Source organism: Barbus barbus (genome assembly GCF_936440315.1).
Source record: "Barbus barbus genome assembly, chromosome: 1".
Lineage (NCBI taxonomy): Eukaryota > Metazoa > Chordata > Actinopteri > Cypriniformes > Cyprinidae > Barbus > Barbus barbus.
Window position 1 is genome coordinate 27,327,974 of NC_136729.1, and position 17,188 is coordinate 27,345,161.

At 39.5% G+C, this 17,188-nt stretch overlaps 1 protein-coding gene across 1 annotated transcript in view; it reads right to left on the minus strand.

Annotated features, from left to right (window-relative positions):
- The window catches only part of LOC306872617 (cadherin-11-like), a 57,495-nt gene that overhangs the window by 11,410 nt on the left and 28,897 nt on the right, over window positions 1-17,188 (minus strand). Inside the window, exons 2-6 of the mRNA XM_079421252.1 lie at window positions 6,010-6,467; window positions 5,018-5,312; window positions 4,193-4,312; window positions 2,857-3,024; window positions 1,120-1,307 (exon numbers count right to left, since the gene is read on the minus strand). Coding sequence (XP_079277378.1) covers window positions 1,120-1,307; window positions 2,857-3,024; window positions 4,193-4,312; window positions 5,018-5,312; window positions 6,010-6,261 — 1,023 coding nt within the window. The 5' untranslated portion in view covers window positions 6,262-6,467. The remainder of the gene's footprint in view (window positions 1-1,119; window positions 1,308-2,856; window positions 3,025-4,192; window positions 4,313-5,017; window positions 5,313-6,009; window positions 6,468-17,188) is intronic.

Genomic DNA, 17,188 nt, shown 5'->3' on the forward strand with positions numbered 1-17,188 from the left:
GCAGTTGAAACAGAATACTTGATTAAAACCCTGGCAATTCCGTCAGTAATTTCGACTTTAATTTTCAACATGCTTTGAAGAGCAAAAGGTGATGATTTCTCAAGAGGTGTATCAGCGAGGCATTGTGGTATTGAGTAAAGCAGCATTGCATCAAGCTGATTGTTGTTGGCATGCTGTATTGTCTGTTCTCTCACCCTCCTGCGTGATTCATTTTCTCCTTATACCCTTCTCGCCAATCTGAAAAAGCACTGCTGTGGCCATGACGTTTAAAAAAAAAACACAAGCGTGGCTGACAAAATCCCCTCCAATTGTTCCTGTACCATACAAACCTCCTTTACACAAACAGCATTCACAATATGCTGACGCTTCGCCGGATTACACAGTTTAAACAGCAATAATTCTTGACTGCATATGCTTTAGTTTCTTCAATATGCTTCCCTTTCTAATGATAATTTCGTGGATGATCACAAGAGACCTTAAACTGTGGGGGTGAGAGGTAAATGATCACCAGCAGGTGGCAGTGTTAAGGCTGCAGGCTGGGTCTCTTTGGCTCTCAGGTTAAAGCTGGTTAGTGGCTAGCAGGCTTCTCGGGGCGATGTGAGATTTCTCTTGGCCACAGGAGGTGGGGGTATGGACGGGCGGCAGCCTAACCCGAGTGGCTGTGTAATTGTCTGCATAATCCAGGGCCTCAGACCAGGGGAGGAATAACCCGGGCAGCACGGCCCAGATGAGCTTCCCTCACACGGACGGAGAGAAGCAGCCATGAAAGTCAATGCTCATCTCAGACATAAAAGGGAAGGAATGGGCAATGTCATTGCAATTACAGAGTGAAAATGGTGAAAAATCACTTCCCAGTTTCCCAGCAATCCTGCACTTGCACTCACAACCTTGCATATTTGAGCGTACATGCAAATAGGAACACAAATGAACAAGCAAATAAGCTAAATGCAAATGATTCCTCAAGAAGACTAAAGAATGGACAGAGAAATTCATAGTAATGCTATCTGACAAGAACACCCCTCCCTTTCTCGCGCGCACACTTGCTTCCATTCACAATCACACTTACCTAACTATATGTTGCATTTACACATACTTCTTTGGCGTTCTCACACACTTCACCTTCTTTAGTTTGATGACTGCCTCCTGGGTCTCCGAGTCCTTGGTGATCTCGAAGAGGTTCATGCCGTCTCCCTCCAAGATGCGATAATCCACCAGTCCGTTCTCCGCCAGATCGAGATCTCTGGCCTTCAATCGACCCACCTCCTCACCGGGAACCTTGTCCTCCGAGACCGCCATGGCGTAAACACCTGTGAAGAAGGAGGGTGAGTCCTGGGAGCTCTCAGAAAAGGGGCGGTAGGAGGTTATATGGTTTATAATATCTCTGAGTCACAGGCAAGAAAAATCATGATCACCCTGCCCACCCGGGAATGGAGAGCAGGTTCTCTGCATGATACCGTTGCTACCTTCAGCTAGCTGCCTGGCACCTGTGAGCTCTTAGCTGGTGAGAACGAGGAGTGCATATGTGAAATTTGTATTTGTGTGCTCGTGTGAGCCTGTACGTGTATGTGGGTGGGTGTATGAAGACTATAACAGACCTGCCTGAGGCTGGAGCTCGCAGAAGGACCATATGGCTTCACTCCCTGTCTGCTGAGAGCCAAAGGCTTCAGCTGCATTTATAAAAATAACTCCCACATGGGGAGGAAGTCCTCGTGAAGAAAGGCCAGGGCATGCAAAGAGGTCTGCTTTTTCAATCAGACCCTCGATAGACCAAAAACAAAAAGCACTTTCATCTACACGTTTTTTTTTGGGAGCTAAGTTTGCAGCGGGTCATGTGTCGAAGTTTGTTTCGGCTAGGGCAAACAACTCTGGGAATCAATATCAAGCCTAAAAGAGACAGCCCACTGCTCAAACTGCATTGTTCGGAGTGAGCAGAACCACATTAAATATCTGAAGCTCAGACTCTCACCTGTGCTCTGAGCCAAACTGCTGTCCACATTAAAAAATCTATCTTGCTCCTGAAATGTTCCATCATGCAGTAGGCTCAAAACTATCGGTGAGGTAGATTTAAGGATCTGCTGGCCTAAGCTACTCATTGTGGGCAATAACCTTGCAATGTACAGTTTATTTTGGTCCATTAATAACGGTTTCTACCAGCACCAAAAACAGGGGTTGTGTAGGAGCTGGAGGGCTGGCACCATGCTGCATTCTGCTTAAGTCAGGGAAAAGCTTGAAGGCCCTTTGCTACCGCGCCCGAGGCTCAGAGCGCACAAAAAAGCAAAAGCTCGGAGGAGATTGATAGGGCCGATTTCTGGAACGAAAGACTGATAAAATCTATGTGCTTAGTGTGCAGTTTAATGTCACATCGGCAACACATGAGCTCACACTAGCCCTTTCCTGTTCTCTTCTGTATACGCAAACACGGTAAATATTTCATCCAGCCTTTCACGCTCGAGAGACTTGATGTCATCTTGCTCGCGCTGAACGTTTAAAGATCATTTGAATAATTAAGTTGTGATATTTTCATGTTAACATCTGTAGCTCATATTAGCAGATTCTAACTTAGTCCCTGAGGGCTTGTCAATGTTAATATGTGGTTTGAGGTTTTAAGTGTGGAGAAGAAAGTGCTGTACACTGGCTAAAAGCAAACTCTCCTCCCTTGGCGCATGCATAGCAGAGGTCAGAATAATGTTGTGTGTAGCCAGGCAAAGAGCAAGGCATGGTCGCAGTGACAATAATAAAACCTGACAAGGATCGAGGAGGACAAAAAATGATGGATGGAGGAGAGATGGACATAAGAAAAGAGAGAAAGACAGAGAAAGAGGGAACATTCACAGCTGGAAGAATAAATTCTCTCACCCTGAGCGAACTTCGGAGGGTTGTCATTGACATCAGTCAGGGTGATTTTAACCTGAGTGGTCCCTGACAGACCACCCATGTGTCCACCCATGTCCTTGGCCTGGATGACGACATCGTATTCCTGCCTGGCCTCCCTGTCCATGTTGGGAAGAGCTGTGCGAATTATTCCTATAGACACACATATAAACAAAATATGAAGTAAGACGCACCATTAATTTATGACCATCCACTCATTGATTGATTTATTGTATGTTTCATCAGCATTTATGAGATTTGTTCCATCTAACCAGTTGGAATGTATTTTTGCAGTAACAAATATTGTTATTTTGAAGTGATGCCCCTCTCTGAACTCGGGCAGAAAGCACCAATTATTTAATACTTCAGTGAATTAGATGCACATTTTAAACATTTTTATTGCTCATTAATCCTATAGGCTAATTCAGTGGAATCATTTAGTCTAGACGTATAAATTATAGCTATTACAACAATCTGTTCAATTAAAAGTTAAATTCCGTTGCATGATTATATTCCGTTATTTGACTTGACTGTCATTATTCATTCAACTAATCTGTCAAAATGCATACATTTGCATGGAATAAGTAATTTAGTATTTAAAATGAATGACATCTTCATCATTAAAATGATATAAGATATATTTTACATATTTTGTGTGAACCAAATTAGCAAATGTGTTTTCCTTAATATACTTGATGATCATCAAGTTACAGTAATGCATACTGTTCTAAGGGGGCATCTTGTACCATCTTCTACATTTCCTACCGTGTGCTCATCATACACAGGCAGTTTTTATCCAGTAGGGCAACTGACCTTGGTCTTACACTTCAGGGATAGTGCTGTAGAATAAAATTCTAGCTTTCAACTGACACTTTACTCTTCCAGTCATCTTTCAGACCAAAAAAATATGTGGCTATTTTGCTCATTCTTGTGGTTCTTGAAGCATTTAAAACAATTATGCTATGAATAGTCGCATGATTTTGTTAGCACCACACAGATGAGCAGCACTGAACAGGATTGAGCAAAACATCCAGCTTTAGTTTATTAGCAGCATCTGCTCCATCTCCTCTGACTGCTGTAGGGGTTTATACTGCCACTGGGACACTGTAGTACTAATGTGACCACGGGTTAATTTAGCTCAGAGAACGCAAGGTGCTCTCGCGAACCGTGAAAGGACTACCCTATTCCCAATCCTCATACCATGGTAATTGAATTGAAGCCAAACATGACTTGAAATTGCACATGATGCATATTTGAATGCATGGCTGGCTCCACAGAACTAACACAGAACCAGTAAAAATATAATTACTGATGACTGTACCTGTTTGTGGCTCCACAGAAAAGTAAGGCTGACCCTGCAGGATGCTGTAGACCAGCCTGGCGCTGTTGCCGTATGTGGGGTCATCGGCATCTGTAGCGGTGACCTTTATCACTGAAGTGCCTGAAGAGAAAGCCATGATAGAGATCGCTTTTGGATATTGCACAGATCTCACAGTCTAAGATACACCTCCAATTGACATTCACAACAAAGATAAGAGAGAGAACAGCAACTTGGCTATTTCTCAGGTTATAAAGTTGATCTTGAATAACCTTTCTTAAAGGCAACAAGAGTATTTCAGTGTCTAAAGCTACAGTAGACGATACAAACCGTTGCCTCGGGTTTGTGCATGCAATGTTTTGCCTTCAGCCGGGTTAATTTCCATGAAATCTGATTCTGTTTACGCACTAAAATCAATTTACCCAGCATGTTTACCAACTTGTCTAAAAGTATAAGGAATTGACCTGGACAAAACTAGCCTTTCGAGGTTCCCAGTAGTATTATGTGAGCTGTGAACAGGGGGTATCGGGGTAACAGATCGTTACCCTGTGACAGGAGAGCATTACTGATGATGTATTGCACAGTGAAAATGCAGTAAACTCAAACACATGCACACAAACAAATGCAAGAACACACTCACACGCACACACACATACAGAGACAAGTCAGCAGTCACAAAACAACAGTTGCAACAAGAGTACCGACTCACTTTCTGAGAGTCAGATTTCAGCTCTTTTGAATAATGCATGAGGAACAAGCTGTCAGGCGTGGGCTCATAGAGAAAGAGAAGAAGCTGACAAATATGCCTTTCCAGTGGCTCGCACTCACCAACATTGGACATCTCAGCCACTCGAGCATAGTAAGGGCCGTGAAGGAACTCTGGTGGATTGTCGTTGATGTCCTGCACCTTGACAATGAACTCTGAGGGAGGCTCCAGGGGTTTGTTGGTGTCTCGAGCCACGGCCTGGGCGGTCAGGGTGTACTGGGCCTGTTCTTCTCTGTCCAGTGTCTTTGTGGCATGAATGTTGCCCGTTTTGTCATCGATGACAAAAATAGTTCCTGCTCCCTCCCCTGAAAGGATGTATTTAATGTTTCCATCTCCTGAATCTACATCCGAATGAAGCTGGAAGAAGAGAAAGAGCATATGAGTGAGAGGTTTTCATCAACAACGAGCAGGTCAAACACGAACGCTTTTGGCTGGTCTTCAGCGATCCATGATAGTATCTCCTATAGAGTATCACATTAACACACTCATATCTTAGAGTAATATCCACCCTGATGTCCGGCTGCATTGACAGTGAATTCAACAGGGAAACATCCCTCTCCTAAATGCGAGTCTACATTACTCTTGAGCAAACGTAATGTATGCCTGTTTATATGTTGCAAGCAAAGTGTATAGAGCTGATGCGAATCAAGGGATGTTGATTATGCTGGTTAAAATGAAATTAAACTCCTGACACAGAATATCCCCACTCAATAAGTCTAAACCTCCACTTGGGTTCAGGTGGGAATTTAAAGGCCAATGTGCTGCAGGTTCGCCATGTAACTATCCGGCAGGCCCATAAATCGTCCATTTCCCCTATGCAAGAACCATAGGGGACTGCACCGTTATTAAAAAGGAAATCCAATTTATAACCTTTAATCAAGTGGGCCACTGATTGCTTTTGTGGAACAAATGGAGGATATTGCAAGGACTATGTCTGTAATGAAAACCCCTATGAATTTCATTCACAATATAACCTTAAGAGAAAAATACAGGGGGAGGGAGATGGAGAACGGATGTAGAGAAATGGATGTAGAAGTTCCTTGTTTCTACTTACCCGACCTACTAAGACGGGATCTGGGCCTGTGTACTCCTCAATGACAAAGAACTGGTTCCAGACCCAGCCTCGTTTGGAGCGGTGAAGCACCTGGCCCTCTTTGCCTCTCTCCCTGTGTCTGTGCAAAGAGAGATGGCGGCGGTGGGCACGCTCCCGTGGCCCTGAGCCCCTGTATGTCGCTGCCGCAGCAGCGCTCCATAATGCGGCCCCCAAACACAAGAAGAACACCTGCAGTCTCAGTCCCTCCCACATCCTGCCCACACTGTCCACTTCCTTTGGGCCTTCCTTTTCACACCCCTCCTGTGGGTATCAATGTCCAGAGAGAATCCTTGAAATGGCGTCCGCTGGATGGTGTGGTCTCTAAAGGGGTTGAGGGGGACAGGAGGAGACCTCACTGGATTTGGCTTCTGAGATTCATCACCAAGTCATACTTTTCCAGTCTTTCTTCCTCTCTGATTCTGAAACAAAAAAAGGAGAAAAAAATCATTAGTCACATGAGGAAATGTAACTAAGGTAAAAAGGTGTAAATTGTCTGCATAAAACCTGGAAATACACAGGATAATAGTTTTAGGATAATAAAGCATTTAATGACACTCTGACAAAAATATTATGCACTATTACTAGATCACTAATCAAATGTTTTGAAAATTTGAGTCATTGATCATGTGAAATTTGTTTTTGTAAATGTCAGATATTCTTGTTTCCAAATCATGCTGGAGAACATGATTTTACAAACAAGGTTTGATTTTACAAGGTTTTACAAACACACCTGGGGAGTTTGTGCAGCTCAAGTGCTGCTCTCATTAAACCAAAAGGGGACAAACCAAACACAGATACATTTTGAAATGCATGTTAGTATTTCAATTCAACTTCTAGTTAAATTGTTATGCTTATATAATTTGTAATGAAAACAATTATTTGAATTTGAAAAATTGTGCTCTAAATCTTGAACCCCACTGTATATTAAAAATTGGCTATACAACGTGGCTTTTGTCAGACCACACTGGAGTCAAGTTAAATTGACTGTGTTGAAATGTATTAATTCATTTTGTAACAGTGTACCCTGAATTAATTAAGCATCAGAGGTTGTAAGCCCATTTGCGCCTATTCAATTAGACATTACACAGTCAGGGGTCTACCAGCAAACCATTGCTGCGGTAAGCTATTCTCTACATTGCAGGATATAAACCACAAGGTCTATAGGTCTCATAGCTGTTTATTTGAAAATGTAATGAAAAAAACAAGTTTCTATTCACTTCCAGAAGATCAGACAGAATAAAGAGCACAAAATGAAGAGAGAAATAAATAAATACATAAATAAACTAATTCAAAGGCTTGGGGTCAGTGCGATTTTTTTTTTTTTTTTTAAGATATTAATACTTTCGTTAAGCAAGGATGCTTTAAATTGATCATGTGAAATTAAAGACATTTATAATGTTGCAAAAGACTTCCATTTCAAATGCAGAACTTTTTAACTTTATATTCATAAAAGAATCCTGAAAAATATTAAACAGCACAACTATTTTCAAGACTGATAATAATAAATATTTATTGAGCATCAAATCACTGGAATAACTGCTGCAGAAATTTCATTTAATTTCAATAAATAACATTTTGAAATAAATAATCAAACTTAATATTAATTAATGTAGGAAATTAGATAATATCTCTTAAAATTCCTAATATAAATGTCACACAAGACCTGTCAATGCTATCCTTTTCCAGATCTTTATCCTGTGTAAATACTTGTCATGTTACACATCCCATAATTAACCACTTGAGGTGTTGGGTGAAATCCTATAAAGTCCGTTCATCACTCTCTGTCTGGGTGTAGGCGGACGTGGTATGGGAGAGCAGCCCGTCGGGTATTTTCTCATCCACTGAGCCGCTAACAACCTTCAGCTCTGACAACAACAGCCACGTTAGCCTGCTGCACCCACACACACGCACGCAGCACCATCCTTACCCTAATCATAGTAAGTCAAATCCTCACTTCACACACATTCAGAGGAGGGGTTTGTGAGAGTGTGAAAGGCACAAGACGGGTGGATAACTAAACCTAACCAATTGCCAGTCTGCAAAGCAAAGCCCATAAATATTTCCCAAATAAAGTGCATCCAGCGGAGAACTAGGAAAGTGGGTGTCCTAACTCAGGCAGACCTCTGTACTGTCAGGCCCTGATTACATTATATCGCTTCACGCTCATCTCAGTCTTGGCTGTAAATTGGCATCGGCACTGGAGAAAGAAGACATTCTATCCCCACCTTTCATTATTGACCAGCCACCAAAATGTCAGGATGCACTGCTACTTGGAGTGGTTTTACAGCCTCTAAAGTCTTCCTCTCAAGGGTGCTTCTTGTGAGCACTAGGAATCCAGAGCATTTACACCAATCAAAACAAGATTATTAAAGACGTCTCTCATGCTCGCCAAGACTGCATTTATTTGATCAAAAATAAAGTAAAACAGCAATATTGTAAAATATTTTTATATTTTAATATATTTTAAAATGTAATTTATTCCCGTGAACTGAATTTACTGTTACTTGTGATCAATTTAATGTTATCTAAAAGTATTAATTATTTAAAAAAGTACCCTTATTTGAAGTTGAGATGTATATAAGTGAATACTGTATTCAGAAACACTTTGATAATTGTGTCTCATCTTTCAGTTAAAGTCTTTCGTCTCTTGATTTCATTTAAAACTATTGTGTAACTGGTCTTCAAAGGGAGATTTGTGACCCTTTGGGGGTCCACGGTGGTACTGCAAGAAGTCACATTACTGTTTGATCTCAAACAAGTTTTTGTAAAAACAAAGTGAATATTTGCATTATTCCAAAGCATAATATTCAAATCAAGAGGTTAATATTGTGCTAAATGATCATTGTCTCTCACTCACAACATTTACAAGTATATGACTGTACATTTGACAATGATTATTTTAATAGCTTTGTAGTGTACTTTAAGCATAGTAGAGTATGTAAATACATTTATATGGCACTATATGCATTTTGTTATAGGCCATGTTATACAATACGTAGCAAAAGGTCCCATCTCTCTCTCTCCACCAAGGGATCTGAAAAAGGTTGAAGCCCCCTCTCCTACAACCCACATCATTCTTTTCAGAATAGTTCAGCCTTTTCTAAGTCACCAGGGATAAATGCTTTTTGTCTCAAACACCAAACCACTTGATGATTTATAAAAACATTGAGAAATTACAGTAAATAGTCTAACCACAGAGTGAGTTATTCTGGTCCTTACTGAAACATTTGTATAACAAACCAAGTGCAGAGTCACTCAGAGATGGTAAGTGATTCACCAACCCTGCAATGTCTGTAACGTCTGTAAAAGTGATACCGTTATTTATCACGCACTCTTATCGGCCAGACATCTAAGTGTGTCTCTGCTGAGGGGATTCAAGCTCTAGCATCTTAAAACACATTTGATGGAGGAAATAAAATGCAGATATTGTATTTTAAGAGCAGCAGTATTTGTGAGTCTCCGGAACAAAAGAACTGCTAGCATGTACTGTTACGACTAATGGAGGGCAAGGGAAGAAAATGCCTTAGTGTTTTGGACCCACAAATGATCACCCTGCCTCACAGCCTATAATTTCTAGTTTAGTGGGATATATTCAGTGGAATATATTACACATGCCTTAAACTAAATATTGAATTCTGCACTGTAAAATGCCAAGACCTTAATCATAATGCTGAGTTACGGATTCAGTTACAACTGCGAGAGCCTTGGGATGAAATGAAGCAACTGCAAAATCTGAAAGGCTCTGGAAGTGATCCTCTGGCCCAACTAGTATAAAGATATAAAACAAATAAACGGATGAACGGGTGGATGAATAGATTTGAAAATCCTTAGGAGACATGTCAAACCAGATCCAGAAGCTCTGTCATGGCCTATTGCAAGCATTCAGAAGTCTGAGAAGAATCTAATTTCCTATCAAATTTTCTCACAGCGGAAGCATCAAGAAAAGGAAATGGAGAGCGAAAGAGAGGAAGGGTTATGGAATGACACTTGAAATCAAACAGAAGAGAAACTATTTCTGTGGAAGACTGAGACCTGAGTGAAACACAGTTATTCTGTTCTTTGCGCAGTATTTTCAGTTAACAGCCACTTACTCTGTTGGTTTCTGAATTTTAGTAGCTATCGCTAAACGAAAGCAGAAAATTACAGCAATTCAGCTCCAAGCACACACTCTGCTTCTCTGGATCTCCAACGACAAACTTAGTATCTAATGAAAAGTGGCTTGAGAGCAAACTCTAATGTGAAAATGGTGTGGTCAGCTCTACTCAATTTTTCACTCATTTTTTTCCCCTCTTTCTCTCTTTTATTTTCTCTTCTTTTATTTCTTACTCTCAGTAACATTCACTGTTGTAGAACTGGGCAAAAGCACACCTGGGTAAAAGTGGTGTAAAGCAATAAAGATGATTCATTTCCATGTATATTTGATATATGCTACTGGCTGTTAGGATCTTAAGCTTTGCTTTCACATGTTTGTATTTGTATCCAAGTACAGTGTGTGCACACGTACACATTTTTCCATGATGCATGGTGACAGACTGTGTAAATATGTCACTAATAATAAGACCTGTGTCTTTATATATTTGACCATACAATGCACTATGAAATCAACATGAGTCCATTTAGGCTTAATGGATGAAGAGTTCACTTAATTGTGTTTAATACTATAGAGCTAATTGTTAGTTAGCTACTTGAAAACAGATTTGTAATACTGTTTTTCTAGCATCTCTCATTTTCAGACAGAGACTCTCAAGAACATTTATCAAGCTCAATAAAGGTTTAAACATGTCACACAAACTAGGAATTGTTGTATGATGAACAGTGAAAGACAGTAAATAGACATTCCCAGAAATACCAGTGTGACACATCACATATGTTTTATATAAATAATTGTTTCTTCTTGGCCACTTATGATTAACACTAATCAGCATGTGGCTTTCTGTTTTACTACCCATATTATTACGGTGGTTGTCAAGTACATTTAAGGTAAAGCGAATTTGGATGTTCAGCTAGACTATAATATTAGCATTACATCACCTATGAATTGTAAGTTGCAAAAAATACCTGTAATACCCAAAACATTGTCACCATTTTTACAGTGAATTTCAAGCAACTGCATCTGTCTTTTTTTTTTTCTTTTCAGAATATGTGTATGTAGTAATACTATCACTCACACACTCATACACTCTCTATTCTCTTTTTCAAAAGTATATACTTGCATGGTGATTCATGTAAAACAATCCAGCAGTGCCTTTTGCTTTGATATGCAACTCCAGTTAATGTCACTGGTTTGTGATAGTCTTTTTAAACCATGTTACACTGTACAGTGGGGATCGAAAGTCTGGGAACCCCTTGCAGAATCTGTGAAAATGTGGATAATTTTACCAAAATAAGAGAGATCATACAAAATGCATGTTATTTTTTATTTAGTGCTGTCCTCACCTTTTCACGCTGAGGATGATTGAGGGACTCAAACACAACAATTAAAAAAGGTTCAAACATTCACTGATGTTCCTGAAGGAAACACGATGCATTAAGAGCCGGGGGTGAAAACTCAGGACTTATTTAGTACTCAGGACAGTACTAAATAAAAAATAACATGCATTTTGTTATTTTGGTAAAATTATCCACATTTTCACAGATTCTGCAAGGGGTTCCCAAACTTTCGCATGCCACTGTACATTTGAATATTTTATTTTTTTCTATATTTTCAAGAGCTTCCTAAGAGAGATCTCAAGTACTGTCTGCTGGTTTGGTTGCTGGCTTTTACAGATTTGTTGAAGAAACGTGAGTGCCTTCTACCCTGATGTATATTGAGGGGAGGCATATCAACAGCATCTAGTAAGTTGTTACACTTAATTTTGATAGTCCACATTACTTAAGGAGCTATCAATAAAGTACTAGTAGTTACATTATGGTTAGGGTTAGGGTTAGTAGAATAAACCAACATGTACTCGCAAAGTTACTTAGTCAGTAGAAGGTCTGTTGTGGGACCGTAAAAATAAAGTTTTAGCAGATATGACACAGACAGTCTACAAATACACTGTTAGTTGGCATGTTGGTGCAGAGTTACAGTATGTATAGTCAGAAGATTGTCTAAGGTGGACTATTAAAATAAAGTGTTACCTTTTTTATCCATCATCCTACGGCTTTAATGAATACACAGCAGACACCTGTATGGCTGGATTAACAGTGCTATTCCTCAGCCGTTTGCCTGGATCAACATAGATTAGTGCTTTTTTTCACCTCCATTGAATCTAATGAATCACAGCATTCATAATAGTATATTATGGTTTGATAGAGATGTAGCCTTGGGTATTTAAGAAAGTTAGATTTAAAAAAAAAAAGAAAACTGCCCCTTTCAAATTTTGAACTTTGTCACGACTGTTGTCTGGGAACAGTGAAAATCATTTTGTCATTAACTTGCATTACTGGATTACATTGTGTTCTGCAAAAACTGGTTATTGTTAAACTCATGTTCGCCAGCAGGTGGCACCCAAGCCTTACACTACGTATCAGTAGCTGACTGAGAGAACAGAAATAGCATTCAGTACGTGATTAGTGTCGGTGTACACGCAACGGAAAGCGTTCCCCATTTAACCTGTGTTTTTCATATTGTTTTAACAGGTAAGCTGACGATAATCATTACGGTAGTGATGCCCAACAGTATATTGTGTTCCGATAGAGTCGGATATCTGGCCTGAGACATTAAGAAAGGGTGACTGTAACCATGAGTAGGAGTGCCGTGCATAAAATGGCGGACGAGAGTGTTATCAACTCCAAGAAAGACTAGTAACTTTCAGCACGAGCAAAGTGAGAAGTAAATGTATAAAAATACACATAGTGGAGATAAGAATGCAAAATGTTGAATTAAATAGATGTGTACGAACATTGATTAGTCATGTGTAGTGACATACAGCCTGAGTTAAGAAAACACACGTGTCTATGAGAATACCCCAGATAGAACACGTACGTCTGCAAGATGTCTGTTAAAGATCTCTTGATCTGGAAAGCATCTGCTGTCGACAAACTTTTGGCAGATGTCTTTCAGATGTCTTTCAGATGTCAGTTTTACATACATTCTAAATCATAAACATCTTAAAGACATCTAATAGACGTCTATTTGACATCTAAAAGGAAACGTCCTATAGACGTATTGGAGATGAGCAAACACCCTAAATAATACGTCTTGCAGAGGTAAATGCAGACATCAAATAGACATCTCCGAGATGTATGTGTGCTATCAGGGATGTTAACATGATAAAACTTCATTTGACGTCACTCTGTCAGCCATTACATTTGAAAGAATATTCGTGAAATACAGTTAATAAGAATTCCAGTCAGATTCAGTGGTAAAATGCTTTTATTAATCATGTTGTCATATTATTATGGAAAACATAGTAACTGGTGTTCGGTTAAGATCTAGTTCATGAGATAAAGTCAGTTCATTAGCATATTTCATAGAGGATTCAAAATTATTAAAAAGAGTATGAATACAGCTTCATACAGTTATCGATGCTGGAGTAATATGGATATAAAATAATTAGTCATCCTCATAGTTTGTTTATAGGGTTTGCATTACTCGCTTGTATTCATGTTAAAGTGGGTTTGTGATGTTTAAATGTTATTTGTCATACTTTTTCTTTACGCTGTGTGCGAGTGGGCACAGAACACATTCAGATCTAGTAGGTAATAAAGTTTATGAGTTTACAGCAGATATTTCTTGAGAATTGAGTGTGGTTTAAAGAGTAATGTGTCCAGTGCCATGTATCTGCATAAACATATGCACTATAAGACATGTTATTGTTTATGATACTCTGTTAAGATAGCTGACTGAGAGAACAGAAATAGCATTCAGTACGTGATTAGTGTCGGTGTACACGCAACGGAAAGCGTTCCCCATTTAACCTGTGTTTTTCATATTGTTTTAACAGAAAATAAATGTGTTGCCATAAGAACGGACGTCACATGCTTCTTGAAAGTGTAACAGAGAAACCAAGAATGCTAAAAGGTTATAGCCCCACTAACGGTACCATAAGACATTAACACCATAAAATAATGACAAGACATACATGTTGTCCTGCCCTAAACTCATGCCATTGGACAACGTAAAAATAGCTGACTTTAGGTGCGTTTGGAGAATATTTGCAGGCAAAATCCAGTCATTTCAATAGGAAACCATGCAATCGGGAATTCAGCATGAGGGCAAGATTTCCCCACACAGATTCAGTAGTTGGTCATGTAAATTTGACAAATTTACCAATAGAAAGCTGTTTGGTTTTAAAGTTACTTCTGTGTCAGTTGTACTTCATATACCTATCATTATATTGACAACAGACGATGGACTTTTTTTGCCCGCAAAACTTGATAATGTGACCGCATCTTTTTAGTTGATTCTTGATATTTAGCTGGGAATGGAGAACATATTGTAGAAACACTGAAACAATTACACATTTTACCTTTAAGTAGGCTTGTTTCACCACAGACAGTGTGAGCTTCCTTCTAGTTCTGTATTTTCAAAGCCTTTGAGACATTTAAACTTTTGTGAAGGTTGCTCCTCTCCAGTGTTGGGAAGGTTACTTTGGAAATGTAATAGGTTACAGATTACAAACATGTAAACTAGGCAGGGTTAAACTTACAGTAGTAATAAACAATGATAACTGTCAGACTTCGAAATCTTTCATCAATAAGATTATAATATTTTAATTTTAAAGGAGACATTGGATGCAAAATATCTTCATTTGCACATGAATGTGTCTTAACAGTGTGTGGACACAACCACCCTACAATGATAAAAAACACTCCTTTTTAATCCCTAATAAACTAAACAGTCTCAATTATCAAGCCATTTTGATTTTGGAGTGAACACCAGTACTCTCTTCCACCTTCATTACCATGACTGAGGTGAGACCCTTGAGCAAGGCACCAAACCACCAAATGTTCCCCGGGCGTGTGTGTGTGTTCACTGCTGTGTTTGTGCACTTAAATGGGTTAAATGCAGAGCACAAATTCCGAGTATGGGTCACCATACTTGGCCACACATCACTTCACTTCACTTCACTTTCACTAAATTTGTTTATGTCTGGCTGCACAAATCATGCTTTCTGAATGAGGGACAATTCAAGGCAGGTTTTGTTAAAAAGTTAAAACTCAAGGATGGATCAGTACCCATTGTTCATGATCCAGCTGCACCTCCAGAAGATGTAAGTCTCACTTTTTATCTTTTATGATTATTTGCGAATCGCGTTTGCTCTTCCACAGAAGAGAGGGGCGGGGTGAGCAGAGCTTATTAGCATGTAAAGAGATATGCATCGAAACAAGTTTTACACGACCACTGAGACCATTTCAAGAAAACCCTAAAGAATCATATCAACTTGGAAAAATGGGCATCCGCTGTCCCCTTTGAAGCACAGCCACCACAAACTTTAAAGACTTACTTTAAAATCATTCTGAGGTTAAATACAGATTTAAAATCATAACAAGAAATAGTTTAATACTGTAGCTATGATACTGTTTTTGAAATCCAATCTTTGCATAGCTATGACAGGAAACACTGGAATCTAACAATGTCTTAGAAAAAAGAAAATGTTAATCTTAAAAAAAATAAAGCATACATAAACCCTATAGGAAATATAAAAGTTATTGGATAAGCATGTCATAAACTTCTGAAACATTGGTGTTTCATATTTTAAAGCAGTCACTGCAATTTATGAAAGAACTCAATTAAATGTGTATGTGGGAGTGTGTGTGAAAAAATCAGATGTTACCCCCTTTGTAATCGTTAACATTTTCATAAGTAACTGTGATTTAATTACACATTTTTTCTTAGTAGCTGTAACTGATTACAATTACTTTTATTTTGCAATTAAATTACGTAATTCCGTTACATGTAACCAGTTACTCCCCAACACTGCTCATCTCTCATTCGACTCCTCCATCTTCACTTTCTCCTCAGGCACTTAGAGGCACAAATCATAGAGAGTGCTCATACAAGCAAACCGGGTCAAGTGTTTAGCTCCAACAAAGTGCAATTTTAAGGATCCCCGAGTCTCATTCAAAAATTCACATTCCAGTGGTGGACTCAAACTAAACAAAAGCGTGATGAAGGCCAAAACTGTCTGATATAAAAATAATTGCTTTCAAATGACTAATTGCTATTTGAGGCATAGCAACTAGAAGGCTTTTAAAAAGTGGTAATGTAACAGGAAGTCATAACCTCTAAACACTACACGTGCTTGTGATGGACCTGGGAATTGAGATGCGTATCTATTCACTTCAAAGTTCTGCCATCAAAGCCTTTCCCAATGCTGTCACGGAGAAAAGAGCTTTTTGGTTTCTCATTACCCAGCAGTACTTCCCCTGGTCAGCGATTGTGCTCACAGGGTGAAACCTGACTCTTAATTGCTGTTCAATTACAGAGCCTAATCGGTGGAGGTGTTTCGCAAACAAAAATCCCTCAGCCTGGCTCACTGCAGTGCATGGGTAAAGAGCTGATTTGTATTCTAAAAAGGTGACTAATGCTCATGCCTATTTCTCCTTTCCTGCCTCCCGCACTTCCTCTGAGAGGTCTGGATTATAAATATGCTAACAGTTGTGGCCTGGGTTCTTAGTTATGGAGGTGAGGGGAAGCTTTTGCCGCCTTTGAGATGTTGATGTTGCTGCCGCAACCACCGCTCCATGTTAGTGGAAAACCACAGCTACTAACAGCAAGCGACGGTGGTGGAGCCTCGTAAGTCAGACTACAGAGATGAATGCCCTTACACCTTCTCATGATGTTATTTCAGAAGAGCCCAAGGCTCCACCACTGTCTGTTCTGCAGCACGTGCCCTTGGAGAAGAGAACTGAGTATCACCTTACTAGGGCAAACAAGGCTCAGCACTCTACTTATATTTCCTAGAACAACATGAAGGTTAGACGCCTAAAGGCAACAGTGTGTGCCTTGTATTCCCTGCATACCTCGATTATCCACTCTACGAGGCGTATTCGTTTCCAATAGAACATCAACTTCCGTCAGACAAGTCAAACACAGCTGAATGTCCTGATAACAAACTTTAAAAATGTATACGGCACCATTCCTAGCACTCATTCCAGTGTGAGGGTCATTGGTGTGTCCCCATAAGCAGGTGTGGCTACATTTGGTGTGGCT